Here is a 19,955-nt window from a genome sequence, read left to right on the forward strand (position 1 = left end):
CACCTTATACTTGATGATGCAGCAAGGCTAGTGCAAGTGTGTTGTTTTAGCTAGCTTTAGGAGATATTTTGTAGTTTAAATGCTTTGTTTAATCTCCTTACGGCCCGTTTGGTAGATGGTTATAAATGGTGGTAATAGAGATGAAATTGTGTGTAAATTTGTGAAGAATATCATTGTGCATTCCCATGATCATGCTAATTTATCCAAAAGTGTCCACTTTTATTCTTGAATTTTTATTCCCAACCAATACCACCTTGTAAGTGGTAATGAAAATTGCTTCCCCTCATAGATAAAAACACAAGCTTAAGCGTGAGATTGCTTGCCCATGGAAAAAAAATGTCTCACCATGGAGATTTTAAGGGTGCTTCCCTAATAAAATTACACTTAAAATTCATTCCCATTACCGCAATTTATTAACGAATACCAAATGGGTTGTTAGTGTATTAGATTTAATAGCTGATGTTTTAAGCATTTTTAGCTCTTGTACTATATATATGTAAGTTGATTATCAATGAAAGGAAGATTTGGTTTTTGAAAAACTTTGCTATGGACTGTCGAGTTATTCTAATTTGCACGAATTTCTTGGGAGGTAAAACTACAGAGTTCAAACCCAATTAACAAGATTTGAGAGTGATTCACTTATTTTGTTAATTGAAACTAGACAAAATGATACATTACAAGAAATGATGAACCGATTAACCTTTGAATTGTTAAAAAAGAAATCTAGGGAGGAAGAGAGGAGTTCTAAGGCGATGATGGAGTGTTAAAAATTGAAGTTCCGAAATTTGATGGAACTAGTGATCCGGAAGTTTACCTTGAATGGGAACGTTCTTTAGAGCGTTTCTTTGAATACAAAGATACTCCAAACGAAAAGAACTACAAGGTAGTTGTTTTGAAGTTAACCAAATATGCATTCATTTGGTTAGGATGCGTGAAAGGACAAAGGGTGAAGGAGAAAATCCAAGATTGCTACATGGGAGAAATTAAGAAGCAATTAAGGAAGCGTTTTGTGCCAACTAACTACAAACAAATCATTATGTTAGATGGTCCACACTCAAGAAGGCGCCATGTCCATGGAGGAGTACATCAAGGAGTTTGAGAAGTTTCCATTGTTTGTGAAATAGAAGAGATGAAGGAGCAAAAGCTAGGTCGGTTTCTAGGAGGCCTAAATGAAGATGTACGAGAGAAGGTGGAGGTGTATCCTTACCTTACATTCGATGAAGCTTGCAAAGTGGCCTCAAAATTGATAGCCAAAAGAAGAAATCAGTTACAAGTAAGTCTTATTCAAAGCCATTTAGTACTTTTCAAGCTAATCCTAGTACTAGTAACTTTGATAAGAACAAAAAACTAGATTATGCAAGAAAGATAAGGAAAGTTGTAAATGATAAAACCTTAAAAGTATTTTTAAGTGTCAAGGTTATGGTCATTATCAATCTGCTTGTCCAGCTTGTCCTACTAAAAGAGTCATGACTATAAGAGAAGTAGAGGAGATAGATGGGTTGGAAAGAAAATCTCTTTTAGAGATAGAACATGATAAAAGTGAAAGTGAGGAGGAGGACGTGTGTAATCCAGAAATGGAGGGTGAAACCTTGGTTCTTAGGAGGTCCATATATTCTATTGTTATGGCTGAAAATGAGGAAAAAAGAGAAACCATTTTTCATTCTAAATGCTTAGTATATAAGAAGCTATGCACGTTAATCATAGATGGTGGTAGTTACTTTGTACCAATGTTGCTTCAATTGAACTTGTAGAGAAGTTAGCATTACCTACTACTAAGCATCCACATCCTTATAAACTGAAATGGTTAGATGATGATAGTGAAGTCATGGTGAAAAATAGAGTTCTAATCATGTTTTCAATTGGAAATTATGAAAATGAAATTCTATGTGACGCAACCCCTATGATTGCTTGTCACTAAATACTTCGTAGTCCTTGGCAATTTGATCGAAAAGTTGTTCATGATGGTGCTACTAATGTGTATAAAGTGAATAAGGATGGAAAAATCAAAACTTCACTACCATTGTCCCCTTCAAAAATCCGAAACACAAAACCTAAACCAAAAGAGAACCTAGTGTGTGGAAGTGTGTTTTTGGGAAGAAAAAGATTCGAGAGTGAGTTAGAGGGTAACCATCTTGTGATATATTCTGGTTGCTAAGGAGGTGAACGACGGAGTGGAGGTTGAAGATCCGAACTTGAGGGAGTTATTGGAGGAGTTTAAGGACTGTTTCCTAATGACCTAGCACCTGGCCTACCCGCTAAACGTGGAATTGAGCATCTAATTGATCTCATTTCCAGAGCAACAATTCCAAATAAGCCTTCCTATAGATGAAATCCCAAAGAAAGTGAAGAATTACAAAGCCAAATCAGTGAGTTGATGAAGAAAGGCTACGTAAGAGAGAGTAAGGGTATGTGTGCTCTTGTGCCAAAAAAAGACGGAACATGAAGGATGTGTATAGATGCTTTACCTGATTTTACTAAACCATTTGATGTTGAATGTGACGCAAGTGGAACAAGTATTGGGGGTGTTTTGATTCATTGTGGCAAAGCCTATTGCTTATTATAGCGAGAAGCTTAACAATGCCAAATTGAATTATTCCACCGATGATAAAGAGTTTTCTGCTATAATTAGAGCTCTTGATCATTGGAGTCATTATTTAAGACCACAAGCTTTTGTTCTTCATTCTGATCATGAATCATTGAAATATATTCATGGACAACATAAGCTTAGTGTTCGTCATGCTAAATGGGTAGAATTCTTACAATCATTCAATTTCGTTGCTAAATACAAAGCTAGAAAAGCTAATATTGTGGCGGATGCACTATCTCGGAGGCACCTATTACTTAATATGGTGGAGTCCAAGGTACTTGGGTTCGAATTGATTAAAGAGTTCTATGCTCTTGATGAGGAGATGTGTAACCTGTTTGTGGCTACCAATGATGGTCCAAAATCATCAAATGGAGGGGTTCTTATTCAAAGGGAACAAACTTTGTGTTCCTATACCATTTCCCTCCTTTATTTGATTGAGTTCCATGGCTTGAACCAAACAAGCACTAGATACCACAATCACAATGTTTGCAAATTTCCTACATACAATCAAATAAATATCTACACCTTTCTGCTTATTGAGTGTATCAGTGTCTTGGTAGATGACCTATTTTATCAAAAACAACAACAAAGCTTATTCCCAAAATGATTTGGTGTCGGCTAACATGAATCGTTAATAGAAATGAAATAGTTTGTAAGAATATATAAAGATTCGACATTTCAACTGGAAAACTCGACGCATCCCCATATACCAAACTAACCAAACTAACCAAACCCAAATTCACATCAAGCATAAACATACAAAGATAAGAATAAAAATGAAAGGTATAAAAGAAAAAGAAGGGGCATACATATTGCACTCCTTGATATCCTCATTAGTGTGCTTATAAACACAATCCTGCTCCCGACACTCGCCATATAGTCTAAAGAATCGGCAGACGGGCATTCGAGACTTGTCGTATTGGTGAAGAAAGCCACATGAATCCCCCTTCATACAGAGGCTACGAAGCCAATGTCGGCATACGGTTTGGCGGAAGCTGCGGCGGTTGCCTTGGCCCGATGCCGGGTCAGCGGGCGGAGATGGAGCGGCAGGTCCGCTGGACGGGGCAGCATTTGGGTCGGGTTGGATCACCGGGTTCGATGCAGTCGGAATATTCGGGGCTGCGTCCAGGTTGCCTTCGAAGTCGAAACTTAAACCGCCTTCTGTGTCTTCCATTGATGCTAATTAGGGTTTTAGATGAGCATTCGGAGTTTGAACTTGAAGCTCGGTTTAGAGTTTAGACTTAGACTTTATTAGACTTTAGAATGGGGTGTGTGTTTGGTAATTAGAGTTCAGAAATTTTCTCTAGTAACTTTGTACTTTAATGTTTATGGTTGACAAAAAAAAGGTTAATGTTGCAAATAACCTTATAATTAATGATATTATTTTTTTATTTTCTTTTGACGATAAAGACAAACAAACACTTTAAGTAACTATGTTACCTTGCCTAGCTGCTACTGCTAGATTATGCGCTCGGATAACTTCTGTCCTACTCACCTTTCGTTTTTTACAGAAGCTAAAATTACTACGTATGGCTTTAATGTCTTGGACTAAGGAAGAAATGTTGAATGGTTGGTCTTTGTTGTTAATGGCTCGAACAAGGTCTGCATTATCCGAGTGGATCTGAACTTGTCTGAGTCCTTTGTTAGTTGCTTCGCTGAGACCTCGATACAGCGCTTGAGCTTCCGTTTGTAGTGGCGATATTGAGAGGGTTTGGTCGCTTCCTTCGAAGATTCTGATGTTGTTCCTATATGCTGCCCACCCTATTCCTGACCTTCGAAATTGTTTATTATATCGTTTCCAAGCCCCATCGACTAGAATGATACAGAGATCTCTTGGCCATGTTAAGTTTGACCCCGTGATTTCATTTGCTTGCTTGGACTTGGAAGCGTGGCTGTTGTAAACATTTTCTTTAATTTTGGCACCTTGCTCTAGTTCTCTCATAAGCTCCTCTTTATGTTTTAGAATAGTCGTAGGGTGCTCCTGTTGATTTCTGAAAACAATATTGTTCCTATGGATCCACATAGCCCAGAGGGTGGCTACAAAATCCTTTGCACGATCTGATTTTATCCCATCCTCTTTCCAGAATAGGATCAGGAAATTTCTTATCCATTCTCCTATGGGAATATGAGAACTTGGACCTACATTAATTCCTAACGTTGAGCAAGCCCACACTCGAGATGAAATGTTGCAGTCTCGAAACAGATGACTTTCTGTTTCATTATCCTTCCTACAGAGGTAACAGCTTTCCTGGGTCAGGATTTGTCTTTTCTGAAGATTGGTGTTGGTTGCAAGAGCATTGTTAAGTAATCTCCAGGTGAAGAGTTTCCATTTGGGTATAATATTCGATGACCAGAATTTGCTCCAGAATTTCCTGACATCTTGAGAATTCACTAAGGACCCTTTTTGGTCCAGATAAAATGCGTAAACTCCTTTAACATTGAGACCTCCATTCTTGGATTCGCTCCACACAAATCGATCTTGAATATTTTCATTAGGGATGTGGGTGGATAGGATCCTCATCACTGTGTCTGGGGTAAAGATTTGTCGGATAAGTACATGGTTCCAGCATTTTTGGTTTGGGAGCATTAAGTCCTTAACTCTTTGCCCGTTAACTGCCTCCAGTGTAACCCCTTGTTTGATTTGGATTGGTCCTCCGCGGAGCCATTTCTGGTCTAGTATATTGGTGTTTGATCCATCTCCAATGAGCCTAGTAAATCCTTCCCGGCAATCTTGAATAGATCTATAAAGACCTCGAAAACCCCAGGAGGCTCTTCCCAGTTTTATCTTATTCAGCGCTGCGTTAACAGGAGAGTTCTTGTACTTGGCACATAAGACTTGAGAGATTAAAGACTGTGGCGAATCGTGAATTCTTAGTGCTTGTTTTGCTAGCAGTGCTTTATTGAACAAATGGATGTTTCTGATTTCGAGCCCTCCTCCTCCTTTTGGAAGGTCAAGCGTTTTCATACTTTTCCAGAAAATGGGTTTGGAGCTGCGAGACCCGCTCCAGAGAAATCTAGCAAATATCGAATTTATTTTATCAGCTGTTTTCTTTGGGATGAGGAAAACGCTTAGTATATTTAGACTGAGCATTGACAGAATGCTGTTTATGAGTATAACACGGCCTGCATGTGAGAGTGAAATGTGGTGCCAGCTCGAGATTCTTTTTTCGACCTTTTCAATCAGAGGTTGGAATTTCCGAGAGCTTCTTCCGTCTACCTCAATATTGCACCCTAAATATTTCCCCAAGGTTTCTGCCGATGGTGTACCAATAATGCTTCTCATGAACCTTTTAAACCTGGTAGGGGTATTAGGGCTGAACATTATGTGGGATTTATTATAATTGATCACCTCGCCTGAAAGCCTGTTAAACTTTGATAAAGTCTTCTTCACCTCTGCACAAAGCTTCTGGATTAGCTTTGAAAAAAATTAAGGAATCATCTACAAAAAACAAATGTGACAAAGGCGGGCATTGCCTAGAACATTTGATTCCTTGAAACTGGTTTCGTTAATTCCGTTAGAGAGCATTTTAGATAAGACATCCATGACTAGGATAAATAGATAAGAGGAAAGGGGATCTCCCTGTCTGAGTCCGCAGGTAGGCTAGCTTGAAGCGTGACGTAGGTTCTCCATTCACTATAATGGAATATGACATAGTGGTGACACATTGCATTATCCATTGTCGACATATGGCGGGTATACCTATCTGTTCCAGCAGCCAAAAAAGGAAATCCCAATCTACCTTATCGTATGCTTTAAACATGTCGATCTTAAGTGCTGCAAAGATTTGCTTGCCTTTTTTCCGCTGATTAATAGTATTGATTATTTCATGACGAGGAGACAATTGTCTGACATGAGCCTGCCTGGGACAAAAGCATTTTGGTAGGGAGGACAATGGATCGTAAGATAGGTTTGAGCCTGTTGGTGATAACTTTTGATATGATTTTTTATATCACGTTGCATAGGCTTATTGGTCTTAATTGACTTGCTTCTTCTGGGCGATCCGTCTTGGGAATTAGGCAGATGTGTGTAGAATTCCATTGTTGTAGGATATAACCTGAGGAGAAAAAGTGATTTACGGCTTTATAGATATCTTCTCCTACTATTTCCCAGTGTTTTTGGTAGAAGCTGGTTGGGATTCCATCAGGTCCTGGAGCTTTGAGACTCCCCATCTAGAACACCGCATTTTAATTTCCTCCCTCGAGACTTGTTTTACTAATTCCGATTGCTGCTCCGGAGTAATGTGAGGTACCAAGTTCTGGATGGTGGAAAGGTCTTCCCAATAGTCATTTTCATGCTGGGTTCCTGGTATATGCTTGTGAAATGTCGAACCAATTCTTGCTTGATGTCATTGCTGGAGGTGACCGTTCTCCTAGACGGAGTCTTAAGCATTAGAATTTCTTTCTTTTTTTCCGGCTTTAGCTTTTGAAGAACTTTGTATTTGTCCTCCACGCCTTCGTTTACTCTTGCCCTTCTGCAGAACTTTACTTGAACTTCCAGTTTTTTAAAATTTGCTTGTCTGGTTTCCTCGTCCAATTTTCCTGTTATTCCAGGTAGATGGCTTGAATTTCACCCATTGTTTCATCATTTCCTCCCATGTATTGATGTTGCTCTTATAAGTCTTGCACCATTTAAAGAGATTAAATCTAACTTGTCGACACTTCTGGGCTACTTGAAACATCGGGGAGCCAGACGTGGTTGATTCCATTGATGAGAAATGATATTTGTGGTTTCCTTTAGACCAGAACCAATCTTCCATTTTTATTGGCGCTTTTTCTTCATTGGAGTGGCACGTTAGTTAAATATATTGGGCTGTGGTCAAATATGAATATGGGAAGATTTAGCACTTTAGCTTCTGGATAAGAATGTAGCCAATCTTCTGAAGCGTAAGCTCTATCCAATCTTCGTAAATCCTTTCATTCCTGAACGATTGTTGCACCAAGTATAATTTTGCCCGTGAAAGCTAATTTCTGAAAGCTTTAGATGACTTCTCCAAGTGAGAATGATCTTTCCCTGGATATGTATTGATCCTCCCATTTTTTGGCTTAGGAATCGAGTTGTTTAAAATCTCCCATAACTACACTTCTAGTTGTTTTGGTTTAGTGGAAGGTTATTAAATCCCAAACTTCTTGTCTTAATTCTACGTAGGGGGAGCCATACAGCAAAATAAGATTCCATATATTTACATTCATTCAACTACATCGTTGATTAACAGGCAAAATATAGTGGATTTGCCTACTTAGAGCTAAGCTTACATCATTTCTCCAAAATAAGGCAAGGCACCGGCATTATTTAAAGGATCTACGATGCTACATTAGGGAATCCTAGATAGATTGCAAGCTGTTAATAGTAGAGTCATCAGATTTGGTTTCAGATAGGAACACATATTTGAGGAGAAGTGGCGGACCAACCATCCCAAGAAGGAACTGTAGGGGAGTCCGCTGTTTTTAAGCCCCTACAGTTCCATGCTAGAATCTTCATGGTGCTTCGGGAGACTGATTTGGCCCAGTGTCCAAGCCTTCTTCACCAAAAAAAGCCCTATACTTGAATTTTTTGAATTTATGGAGGATTTCCTGTCTTTTTTCAGCTATCCACTTATGCAGGTCTAAGGTTACTTCATTCACAAATTCTTCCACAAGGGGCTCAAAGTCCTCAAACTTACGTTTCTTTTCACAGAGGAGTGCTTGAACAATTTGGCGCCTTGGCTTCGGCGGACATCCTGCTGGTCGTCTTGGTGGGCCCAAAAGGCTTGGATCCACTATGTTTTCCGTATCATTATGGTGCAGAATTTTTAATTTCTTACCTTTGCTTGGGCTATCTTTTGCTCCAGACTCCATTGCGGGGTTAATCTTCAACTCTGAGCTGGGTTGGCCACATGTGTCACTTAGCTGGACTATTTCTTCCTTAATCAATTTCTCCTTCTGAGTCTCGTTGGAGATTTGATTTTTTTCAGCATCAATAGTTTTCTCAGCTGTCTTCGTGGTTTCTTCAGCATCTTTCCCTCCCACCTTCATGATTTCTTCAAGTTCTTTAAATTTCCTCTTCCCAGTCATACATTCACCCATTTTCCCGGAACTTATAGCAGGGTAGAATGCTGCACCCAGGTGGGAAATATTCGCAGATCAGCAAATTCAAGTGCCAGAAGGCCGGCCACAGTGGAATGATATGAGCTGGTGGAGCTGGTTATAAGGGAGGAGTGAGAACTAGGGACAAGGAGGGGTGTTTGAGGAGAGAGAGTGGAGTTTTCAGAAGGAAAAAGATCGTTAAAGTCTCCCCAATTTAGTTGATCATTTATAGGCAAAGATTTCATGGGAGGGACCCATGTGAATAAGGCATCTTCTGAGTTAAAGTATGAGGAAAAGCTACTAGGACCTATTAAATTTTCCCAAGAAGTACGTAGCTCCTCATTTTCAAAGTTGTCATGAGCTACGACAAATGGCGGGTTTTCCATATGATCTTCAATGCTTACGTTATGAGTTGGAACCATATCACTATTTTCTTTTTCTTCATGAGTAGAGGGTGATAAAGGTAATTGAGGTGTTTGAGATTCTGATTTGGAGGAAAAAGGAGAGGTGTTGCTTAACTCCATAATGCCAGCTGCTATTTTATTTGAAGAAGAGTGATTTGGCAGGGTATTAGAGTGAAATTATCCGAAAACGTATGTGGGTTTGAAGGGGGGTGATTACTGCTTCTCGTGGGTTTTAGGAGGTGAATTTGGTGGAAATGGGTTTCTAAATTTCGAGAAGTATTGGAGGGGTTTATGCCAGCTGGCGGGTGAGAAAGATTTGGGACACTTGTCTCCAACATTACTGCGGCTGAAATGACAGGGGTTATATCTTTACTGAGCAAAGAAGATTTTTTGTGTTTCCTCTTAATCTTTTTGAGGGGTGATTTACTAATTGAAAGTACTTTTTTGCCCTTAATCTGATTTTTCTTTTGGGCAAGTTGAGGAGGAGTTAGACCCGTTGACCCGGAGAAATGTTGATGGTTGGGCTCGCGAAGTTCCCCATGCTGTCTGTGGAGGCCACTGGGCTTGGGCCGTTTAGACGGGCCGGATCTAGAACTCTCACTAGAGATGGTTCTCCTTGGTGGAGATCTATCTCTTGGGGAAGCACTTCGCATTTCAGCATCACTTCTTTGATTATCATCATTATTATCATCGTCGTCATTGCTTGAATCACTGCTTGTTGAGCTTAAGTCCAGGGGTCTTCTAGGCTCGTCAAGTTTGACTTTCGTTGTTAAGAATTCTGGAATGTGTGGAAGTCCTATGATTTTGTTTATATATAGGGAAGCATTCGGGTTACCATACATCACAGGAGCTTCGGAATTGCAGGCTTCATTAATCACTGCCTCTATTCCAGCCTTTGCTTGTTCCCATGATTGGGAGCATGATGAACTTTTATGGCCTATTCGCCCGCACTGTTTACAAAAAACATAGACGCCTTCGTATCTGATATCTATCCATAAAGTTCTTCCTTCTTGGACTTCTATAAACATCCCTGGTACTAGAGGAGATTTTACTTTTATCCATACTAGGGCTCTAAAATGTTTTTTGAGCCCAGGTTGTTCAGAATGTTCATCAAACTGAAGAACTTTTCCTATTCGGGATAAAATATCGTTGGCTAAGGATTTGGAATGAATCATCAACGGGATTCCTTCCAACTTAATCCACATAGCTGATTCTGAAAAATTGAATGACTTGAACGAGTCCAGAGGCTTCCATGACTTAAGGATTAACAACGCTCCTTTAAAATTCATTGTGTCGTATAATCCGAGAATATCTGATTTGTCTTGAATTTCGCGACAATGGAAGAAATATAGGCTCGCCTCTTTTGAAACCATAATACGACTTCGAGTCACCCATGTATCAACCCATTCTTGGATTTGACGAACTGAAAAGTCTCGTTGATCACGAAACTTGCCCACCAAGAAACGAGACACATCAATAGAGTTGTTACTATACTGATCAAGGGCCATTTTGAGGATTGGGCCTTGTTTGCGATGCCATACAACAAAGTTGGAAGTAGACTGTGACTGTTCCATCAAATGGCTTCACTAGATTTTGCCTTATACGATTAAAAAGATGGTTGAGATCAATAAAATTACTGGATTGATTGGTTTGAAAGGAATGTTAGTTGCTTAGATAAATATGGTTTGTTCGAAAGGATAGTGACTATTATTTAGGACTAGAGAGAGATAGGATTAGTGCATAGTAAAGGAGTTAGAGAAAGAACCTCTCGTAATACTACCCAATCATTTAATTAATGATATTATTAATACGTGATATTAATGATGATTTTCAGTTAATTTTAAGGATTACAACGTTAAACCTAGGTTATAAAAGTGAGATAAAATGTGCAAAGCAACAAAAGAAAAGGGAAAAAAATTAATTTTTCGAACGTAAAATTCACAACACAACAAGTTCATAGAAGGATTTAGGTTATAAAAGTGAGATTGTAACTTACATTTAGTAGAAGAAGCAAAAAAAACCCACTTTTAACTTTGTTTCTTCACAATTGTGTTCCAGTGCAAATTTCTTCCAAGTTCAGCAATGCAAGTCATTCTTTTTGAAAACCTTAAAAATGGTGTATTTTGGGAGAAGATGAATGATCGCAGAGTAAGAAAGAAAAGACAGAGAAGAAGAGAGGGACGTTTTTTTGGAAGGATCAAAGGTGGGTGGGTGTAGTTGCACCATGGGTAACAGTTGTACCCTAGGTTTAACGTTTAAACCTAATTAGTAACAACAAAATATCATTAATGTCACGTGTTAATAGTATCATTAATTACAGGGTTATTTGCAACATTAACTTTTTTTTTTGTCTACCATAAACAATAAGTTAAAGTACAGGGTTATTAGAGAAAATTTTCCATTGGAGTTTTAGAGTACAAAGAGAGTTTTAGAGCAAAAAGAGAGTTTTGGACCACTTTTAGAGTTTTGACTAATCAAAAACTTTAAAAGGGTGTTTGGTAAAATAGAGTTTCAAATAGAGTTTTGGTATAAAAATTCTCAAAATGAAAAAGCTCCTAATAGGAGCTTTTTCTTTAAAGTATTAGGTAAAAATATACTTTCTCCTTTTCAAAATAGTCACACTATTTGGCATTTGGTCACTATTCATCAACCAACTTTGACAAGCATTTTTCATCATTATATAAAAAAAATAATATTCAAGGGGTATCTTGTTAAATCCGTCTCAATACGAAGATTTCAAATATCATTTTTTATAATTTCTACTTAGACACAACTAGTGATATTAACATTCAAAAAAGTATCTCGACAAACGTGAAAAATCAAATGATGCAACTATTTTGATACATATGAAGTAATAAATGACTTTTTTGCCTTTTATAATAATACTATACATGTATTAAAATGTCTATAAATGTCATTTCACACAAACAAATGTCAATAAGATTTTAACAATTAGTTAATTGTTACCAAACACATTTAATTTAATTAAGTCTGTAATTTCAGCAAATAAGATCCGAAAATGCCTTGTGATTTTCGACCAAGGGTAGATTATTTTTGGAAAGTCCTTGTGTTTCAAGTGTACAAGTTGTCATTGAGTTGTACTAGTTTCCTTATTATTTTAGACATGTAAGGGGGATTTAGGGTTGATTTGGTTGTTTCCTTAAGTACTCTTTTATTCTCTCCTAGAATCAAGGGATAACGATGCAAGGTGCTAGGTTGTATTTCATAAAATACTTGGTGATGTGATTTTTGTTGGCGGTTCGAACTCTTTTTGTGTTTTTATGGATTTATGGACGAACAACAATAATAATAAAAGGGATAGGCTCTTAAATTGCAGTTTAAGAGGTTCTCTTGTGAGTCTCGGCTCTAAGATCACACAAAGTCGCAGTTTGTGTATTTGAACTCTCAGTTCTATGCAAGCACAACAAGCTTAACACTTTAATTTATAAACTCAAAATCTCTCCTTTTATTAATGAACGAAATAGCCTTATATAGGCGTGCAAACATAACCCTAATCCTACTGATATTATGAAACTAATAACAAGATAAGAAAGACTAAACAAGATAAGAAATAAACACACTCCTAATCCAAGTAGAACAAGCTCAACTTGGTTATTACTAACTAGACTTCTAATCCTATTATAACTCTACTTCAATTAGAATCCTAGTCCAACTAGGATTTGGATTTCTAACTCAACTAGAATTTCAAACAAACTAAAACATTAAAAAAGACTCCTAATAGAACTAGGAGTTCTAATCCTAATAGAATTAGGAAAACTAATCCTACTAAAACTAGGAAATAAACGAATCAAAACTAGGATTTATAGAAAATGACCATATCCCATATGTATCATCCTCTCCCTCTTGAAAACATCCTTGTCCTCAAGGGTCTTCTAAGCACTCCAAGATATCATCCAAATCAAGCGCACAACAACGTAAACAATCTGAATCTTATCTCGATCAGTACCATGCTTGGCGTTACAAAATTTTAATCTTCCAAAACTCCAACATGACTGTAGACTCACTTTGTTACTTCGCCTAAAAACAACATGAATGACCTTTGAATAGTGAACATCAGTAGTGATCAGATGGGTTAATGCACAAGGAACTTCGACTAAAGGTATATATTTTGTTGCATCAATGTGAAGGATTGAATCTTCCTCATTTGAAACTTCAAAGATCAACTCTTTATCTTTAGAAAAAGAAAAAGTTTCAATCTTTTCGTCATCTTGAACAATAAAACCCAAATTTGAAAATTCATGCTCTATAGTGCAAGGAACATCTTCCAAATAACTATTAAGCTTTTCATCCAAAGAACATTGATTCAAGTCATATATCAAATCCCACTTTGGTTGTAGACGTATGGACAATTCTCCAAGAATTTCTTCGGTTGTCAACTCATCATAATAATGGAAACGACAATTCATAGTTGGTTTATTATGCAGAAACCTTATGTCTCCTGACCACTCGACCCAAATTTCATCAAAAAATAATAAGCCAATCGAATGCAGTTTTTATTTTACTCACAGTATGTAATCTGTCAGATAAACAGATTTTGCATCAAATGTTTGCGTTTGCTGTGGCTTCGTTACTGATCGGATTAGGCTGAAATTTCTACACAACGTAGCCCTATATGTTAGCTTTCCAGAGAACCAAAGAAATCACGATTTGGACATCGGACGCGCCCTCACGCGCCGTCGCAAGGCACCCTGCTCTGATACCACTTGATGTGATTTTTGTTGGCGGTTCGAACTCTTTTTGTGTTTTTATGGATTTATGGACGAACAACAATAATAATAAAAGGGATAGGCTCTTAAATCGCAGTTTAAGAGGTTCTCTTGTGAGTCTCGGCTCCAAGATCACACAAAGTCGCGGTTTGTGTATTTGAACTCTCAGTTCTATGCAAGCACAACAAGCTTAACACTTTAATTTATAAACTCAAAATCTCTCCTTTTATTAATGAAATAGCCTTATATAGGCGTGCAAACATAACCCTAATCCTACTGATATTATGAAACTAATAACAAGATAAGAAAGAAACAAGATAAGAAATAAACACACTCCTAATCCAAGTAGAACAAGCTCAACTTGGTTATTACTAACTAGACTTCTAATCCTATTATAACTCTACTTCAATTAGAATCCTAATCCAACTAGGATTTGGATTTCTAACTCAACTAGAATTTCAAACAAACTAAAACATTAAAAAAGACTCCTAATAGAACTAGGAGTTCTAATCCTAATAGAATTAGGAAAACTAATCCTACTAAAACTAGGAAATAAACGAATCCTAACAGAACTAGGATTTATAGAAAATGACCATATCGCATATGTATCACTTGGGCTGATTTTCGGCTACTGTAGTACTTGGCGGGCAAGTTAATTCTTGTCATGGTTAATATAAATAGTCATGTCATGCTACCTTACAAGGGCATGAATGATTTATACAAGAACCTTTGTTATTGAATTTAATTGTGCCTTTCAATTATATTCGACCATTAGGTTAATTCCCATGAGTGTTAATTAATTTAATGTTTAATCTAATTAATTCCAAGAGTGGTTTGAGTGAGATTAATAGTTAACTAAAATATTCAGGAGTGATTGTTTTAGTTATCATATCCGATGATACAAGTCAAGGTCAAGCTCCTAAGTCAACTGATGAAGGGGAACTTATTTGTCTAGTCCTTGATGTATCCGGATTCAAGCCTAATTTAAACTCCTCATTTGTGTCAATGCTTAAGTGGGAAGATGATTCGATCAATGAAGCATGAGTTGGTGCCATTTCTAGAGTTTTAGTGAATTTTAAATTTAAATTAAGTCTTTGAGTTCAGCAAATAAGTGGTCCGAAAATATCTTGTAATAATTCGGCCAACTTAGGGTGTTTTAGTGTCCTTGTGCTCCAAGTATGCAAGTTGACATTGTGTTGTATCGTTTCCTTAAGTATGTTTGGCGTGTAAGGGGGGTTTGGGCTAATTTGTAGTTTCCTTAAGTACTCCTTTTTTCTCTCCTAGAATCAAGGGATTATGATGCAAGGTGCTAGGTTGTATTTCCTTAATTACTTGAGTTGATTTTCGGCCCTTGTAAGTCCTTAGAGGACAAGTTTCGTTTATTATAAATAAAGGCACCATGCTACCATTCAAAGCATGAGTGATACAAAATTCTTATTGAAATTAATTGAGATCTTCAATTATTTCGGTCATTAAGTTCATTTTCAGGAGTTGCTAATTTACTTAGTGTTTAATCTACTTAATTCTAGGAGTGGTTTGAGTGAGATTAAGAGTTAGCTAAAACATATAGGAGTGTTTATTTTAGTTATCATATCAGTTGGTATTAGTTTTTTCCAGGAGGGTGAGGATATAATGGATTCTATTTTCATTGGCAAGTCTTTCTACTAGTTAATTCTAGTTATTGTTTTGAACCTTTGTTGGGGTTTGTGTGGTTGTTGACTTTCTACTTCTTCTTTGGTGTGGCATATTACTTGTGTTATTATGTCTGAATTTGCGAGATTGAAAAGTCTTATTGATCAAATAGCTAAAACGCAATTAGAGGCACAAGCTAGGGCGGAGAAATTTGAAAATGCTCATAAAATTCTTGTGTGACATGGTGATGAAAAAGAAAGACCCTAATCACGTTGAATATAATTCCGAAGTTGAAGAGGTAAAATATGTTAAACCGACTTATGATAATGATAGGGGTATTAAACTAGATGATTTCAATGGTGATTCTAGTCCCGAAGATTTGTTTGAATGGATTCGTCAACTTGAGAAAATTTGTGATTATAAAGGGTTTGATGATGAAATACGGTTTAAATTGCCACAATTAGACTAAGTATGCTGGAATTTGGCAAGAGAGTCTAAAGGCAAAAAGGGCGAGACTTATGAAACCTAAGCTTAAAAGTTGGACTAAGCTTAAAAGGAAATTGCATGAAAAGTTTGTTCCAAGCGATTTCATTCAAAGACAATACATGAGAAAGAACTCGTTGGCTCAAGATGTGTTAAGTGTGCATGAGTATATCGTTGAATTTGATAAGTTATGTTTAATTTGTGATGGTGAAGAAGTCGAACAAGAGAAATTCTTTAGGTTTATAATGGACTTAATGAATATATTGCTAGAAAGGTTGATGTTGCAAATAATAGCACTTTTGATGATGTGTGTCGTTTAGCCCTAAAATTTGAACGTCGTGAATTGGAGGAAAAGAAATCATATGTGTGTCGTTTAATTTGTGCATGAGTACAAATTAAAACCTTATTTTATCCAGATTAATATTATCTAAGTTTAGTACAGTGATAAATAAGGGTCGATCCCACGGAGAGGTTTATATAATCCTAAAATCCAAGTTCAACTAATTAAGAGTATTCAACTATTATATACATGTTATTTACTAATATATACATATTCACATTGTTTTGGGGGGTTTTACGAAATGTTTTTATGAAATTAAAAATTACTAAAGATAAATCTATCCTATATTTACAAGTGATTACAAGTAATTCCCCTTTACGCTCATATTACTTTCAGAGATTAATCATTTCTTGACCTCGATTATATTTCTAATTTCATAAATCCAAGATTGATTAGATAGATTAACTGTAGGAATTCAAGTAGCCAAACTCCCCTATACTTCCATACTTTTAATCAACATTGAACTAGGCCGAATATCGATTCTAAACTAATCTAACCAACACAAGTATTTTGCAACTTCCGATGATTAAACTAGAAGCATTATAGAACTAGAAGTACATCATTAATCCCTAGTTAATTCAAACATAACATATCTTTATGTTTAAATAACTAGCCTAAGTTATATTCTAGTTTGAACTTATAACCATCTTTGCAGGCCTAAATTAAACTAGTTGCTACTTGTTGTTATACAATTTAGACTAGGCTAAATCACATAACTAGCAATAATCTCAATTTTATACCTAATAAGATAGCAAATTAAGCATAAAAATTGAAATCTGAAACATACACACAAATATAGCTCATGTATCTAAGATCAAACAATCTTGAATTTCAACTAACATTCAACCATTCAATCCAAACTATAATTCAACAATTCAATCTAAACTATAAACTCAAACCAACAATGAAATCCAAAACATAATCGGGAAATATCAAACCAATTCGAAAGTACAAGAGAAAGACGAGAAAAGAACTTATGTATATGCGCGGAAATTCGCCTTTGAACGTCGGATTTCGCACCTAAGTTCACCCTTGAATTTCACCCTCCTTGGTAGTGTGCTAGGACTCCTCCCGAAGGCTGTCTCCTCGCCAAACTCTCGCATGCCCGAAATGGCCCGACAATCTCGCGTAAGTTCCTCTTATTTTCACTCAATTTTTGTGTGGAATTTCTTGCATACCATTTTGGTGACCCTTAATGGGGGTATTTATACCCAAATTGCCGCTCAATTGAAGATTTTCGGCCAATTGGAGAAGAGGATTGACCTCCACGTTTTGCCCTAGAAACCGCCTCTCTCGTTGCTTCTTTGCGGCGCCACTTGCAACCCTCTGCTGCCTTGTGATTGGTCGCGAGTTATGAGTTTTGTGATTGGTGGAGATGGGGTGGTGGAAGAAGGTGCAGAGATGATGAATGTTGAAGGAGGAGCGAAGGATGAAGATGGGTTCCTTCCTCTGTTTTCCTTTTCTTTGTTTCTTTTTCTCTTTCCTATTTTTGTCTTTCTTTTTCTTTGCTTCAAATTCTCACGTGCTGCTTCTTTTTCTTCATTTTGTTTTCTTTTCTTCTTTTTTTTCTTTTCTTTTTCTTCTTGTCTTCTATTTAAATGAAGTTTGGGCTGAATTTCAACAAGAGGAATCAGGCTTGCCTTGTAGTTCTTGGACAAAGATTCACTATGAAATAAAAATATTATAATTAAGTAATATTAGTAATAAATAAAAACATAGCATATTATATCTTATAGTAATTAAAATATATAAAATGTATTAAATAATAATATAAACACACATATTATAATAAGATAAGGGGAGATAAATATATTATTTTACGCACTTATCAAATTCCCCCACACTTAGTCCTTGATCGTCCTCGATCAGACTCTAACTACATGCAATTATGACACATAACTCCACCTCTCTTGTTGCTTTAAAGCAAGAGTTGAAGCGATGAACAAGTCGAACAAAAACTAAAACATTTTATATTAGTTAGTAAAAAGTTAAGTAAGATGTTAACAGGAATGTAACCTTATCGGTTTAGAACAACCAAATCATCAAAACTCATAACACATCATAGACATACTCTCTCGACATTTCTTAATCAATTAACGAGCATTCACTTGGCAGAACCATTAACAAATAGACCCTCACAAGATAATCACTCGTCACTCATGTGTTTGAAGAGGTTTTACGTGTTTCACTCGAGGTTCAATTCCAATGGCAAAAACTCTGCCATAAGCTTGCATATCTTCTCGATTCTCCACTATTGTTAGACAACATATCAGACATAAATCAAAAGAAATTTTTAGGTTATATGAGGCTTTGGTTAAAAGGTAGGAAATGTAAAGATATGTGGACTAGATGGCTTTGAACTAAGTGGAGCAAAAACTTAATAACTCCTCTCTTTCCGGACAAGAGGGAGCAAAAACAATTTTCACACAGTACTTCAACCTTCTGTCATTGTGAATCAGCACAATTTCCTGTATCTTGACTTTGATATACAAATGCCCATTTATATCATTTGTAGCTACATATCATACTTGATTTCATTTTTCTTCACTTTTTTCCATCATTTTTTTCATTTCACTTTTTCATTCATCATTTTTTTTTCTTTCTTTCCGTCTCATTCAATTTTTTTTCTCAAAGAATATCACTATTATAATTTTTTTCATACAATATGGGCAATCAATTCTTTAACTGCCATAACCACACATTTTATAGAAACACCCCCACACTTAGCTTTTTCTCCATCACCAACCATGCTCCATCAGCTCAAAATATTGGGTCATGAATGTATTTAGTGTTTTGTAATGGTTTATAATGAAAGCTAAGCAAAATAATAGTCTTTTAGGCTCAAAGGGTTCAGAAATGATGTAATATAATGTAAGGTGGCTCTTTGGTTATGTAGTTTAATACAAAAGAAATATCTTTTTCTTCATGCCAACATGAGTCAATATAGTTTTGAAGTGTATCAATGCAAGTTCTAGAGAGAATTTACCATGGAAGAACATCACACATGAAAGAAAATATGATATTGATATATATATCTCATTTTACTAGGCTCAGAATCTCATGGGTTATTTTGGTCTATTCATTTAATTATGATTACCACCAAGGGAATGACTACACTAACTGCTACAAACATGAGATCGTTTATCTAATCATGTTATGAATCTTTCAAACTTGACTATGCTTTAACTAAAAATGTTAACTATTCCCAAAACTTTTTTATTTTCGAAAACACATTTTCTTTTAAAACATAGTTAGATTAGAGTTTCTTGTTAAACTTCTTCATTTATTCCATTCTTTTTTCAAAAACAAACTAAGAGGTGGGTTTCACTTTCTAGAAACTAATGCATATCATACAAATATAATGCACCTAAAAACTACATGCTCATGATGATTTTCTATACATTAATAGTCCAATGATTAACTCAGCCCAAATTCATAAATTTCTACAGAAATTTCGGCAGCATTTCCCCTATAAAATGGACAAATCAAAAAATTTTATGCGTCCAATTTCAACCTGTTTCACAGCAATATAATAATCCAGCACCAAATACTCACAATTGTCCTCAAATTTCTCCTTTCAATTTCCACAACAATCTCCTCCATTCATATATAGCAATTCAATCTGAAATTTTTTAAAATTTCATCAAATTCCACGTATTTCACATACAAATTTTAAAATTTCATCAAATTCCACAGATTTCACATACTTCATGTAATGG

At 36.3% G+C, this 19,955-nt stretch overlaps 1 protein-coding gene across 3 annotated transcripts in view; it reads right to left on the reverse strand.

Moving 5' to 3' along the window:
• LOC104901189 (30-kDa cleavage and polyadenylation specificity factor 30) overlaps positions 1-3,961 on the reverse strand; it is a 44,017-nt gene extending 40,056 nt beyond the window's left edge. Inside the window, exon 1 of one of the 3 annotated variants that reach the window (XM_057391284.1) lies at positions 3,397-3,961. In XM_057391284.1, coding sequence (XP_057247267.1) covers positions 3,397-3,761 — 365 coding nt within the window. In that variant the 5' untranslated portion in view covers positions 3,762-3,961. The remainder of the gene's footprint in view (positions 1-3,396) is intronic. The other 2 variants (XM_010688740.4, XM_048635220.2) reach the window with 2 other exon arrangements.
• Between the last annotated feature and the right edge of the window lie 15,994 nt (positions 3,962-19,955).

The sequence above is a fragment of the Beta vulgaris genome, chromosome 8 (assembly GCF_026745355.1).
Source record: "Beta vulgaris subsp. vulgaris cultivar EL10 chromosome 8, EL10.2, whole genome shotgun sequence".
NCBI lineage: Eukaryota > Viridiplantae > Streptophyta > Magnoliopsida > Caryophyllales > Amaranthaceae > Beta > Beta vulgaris.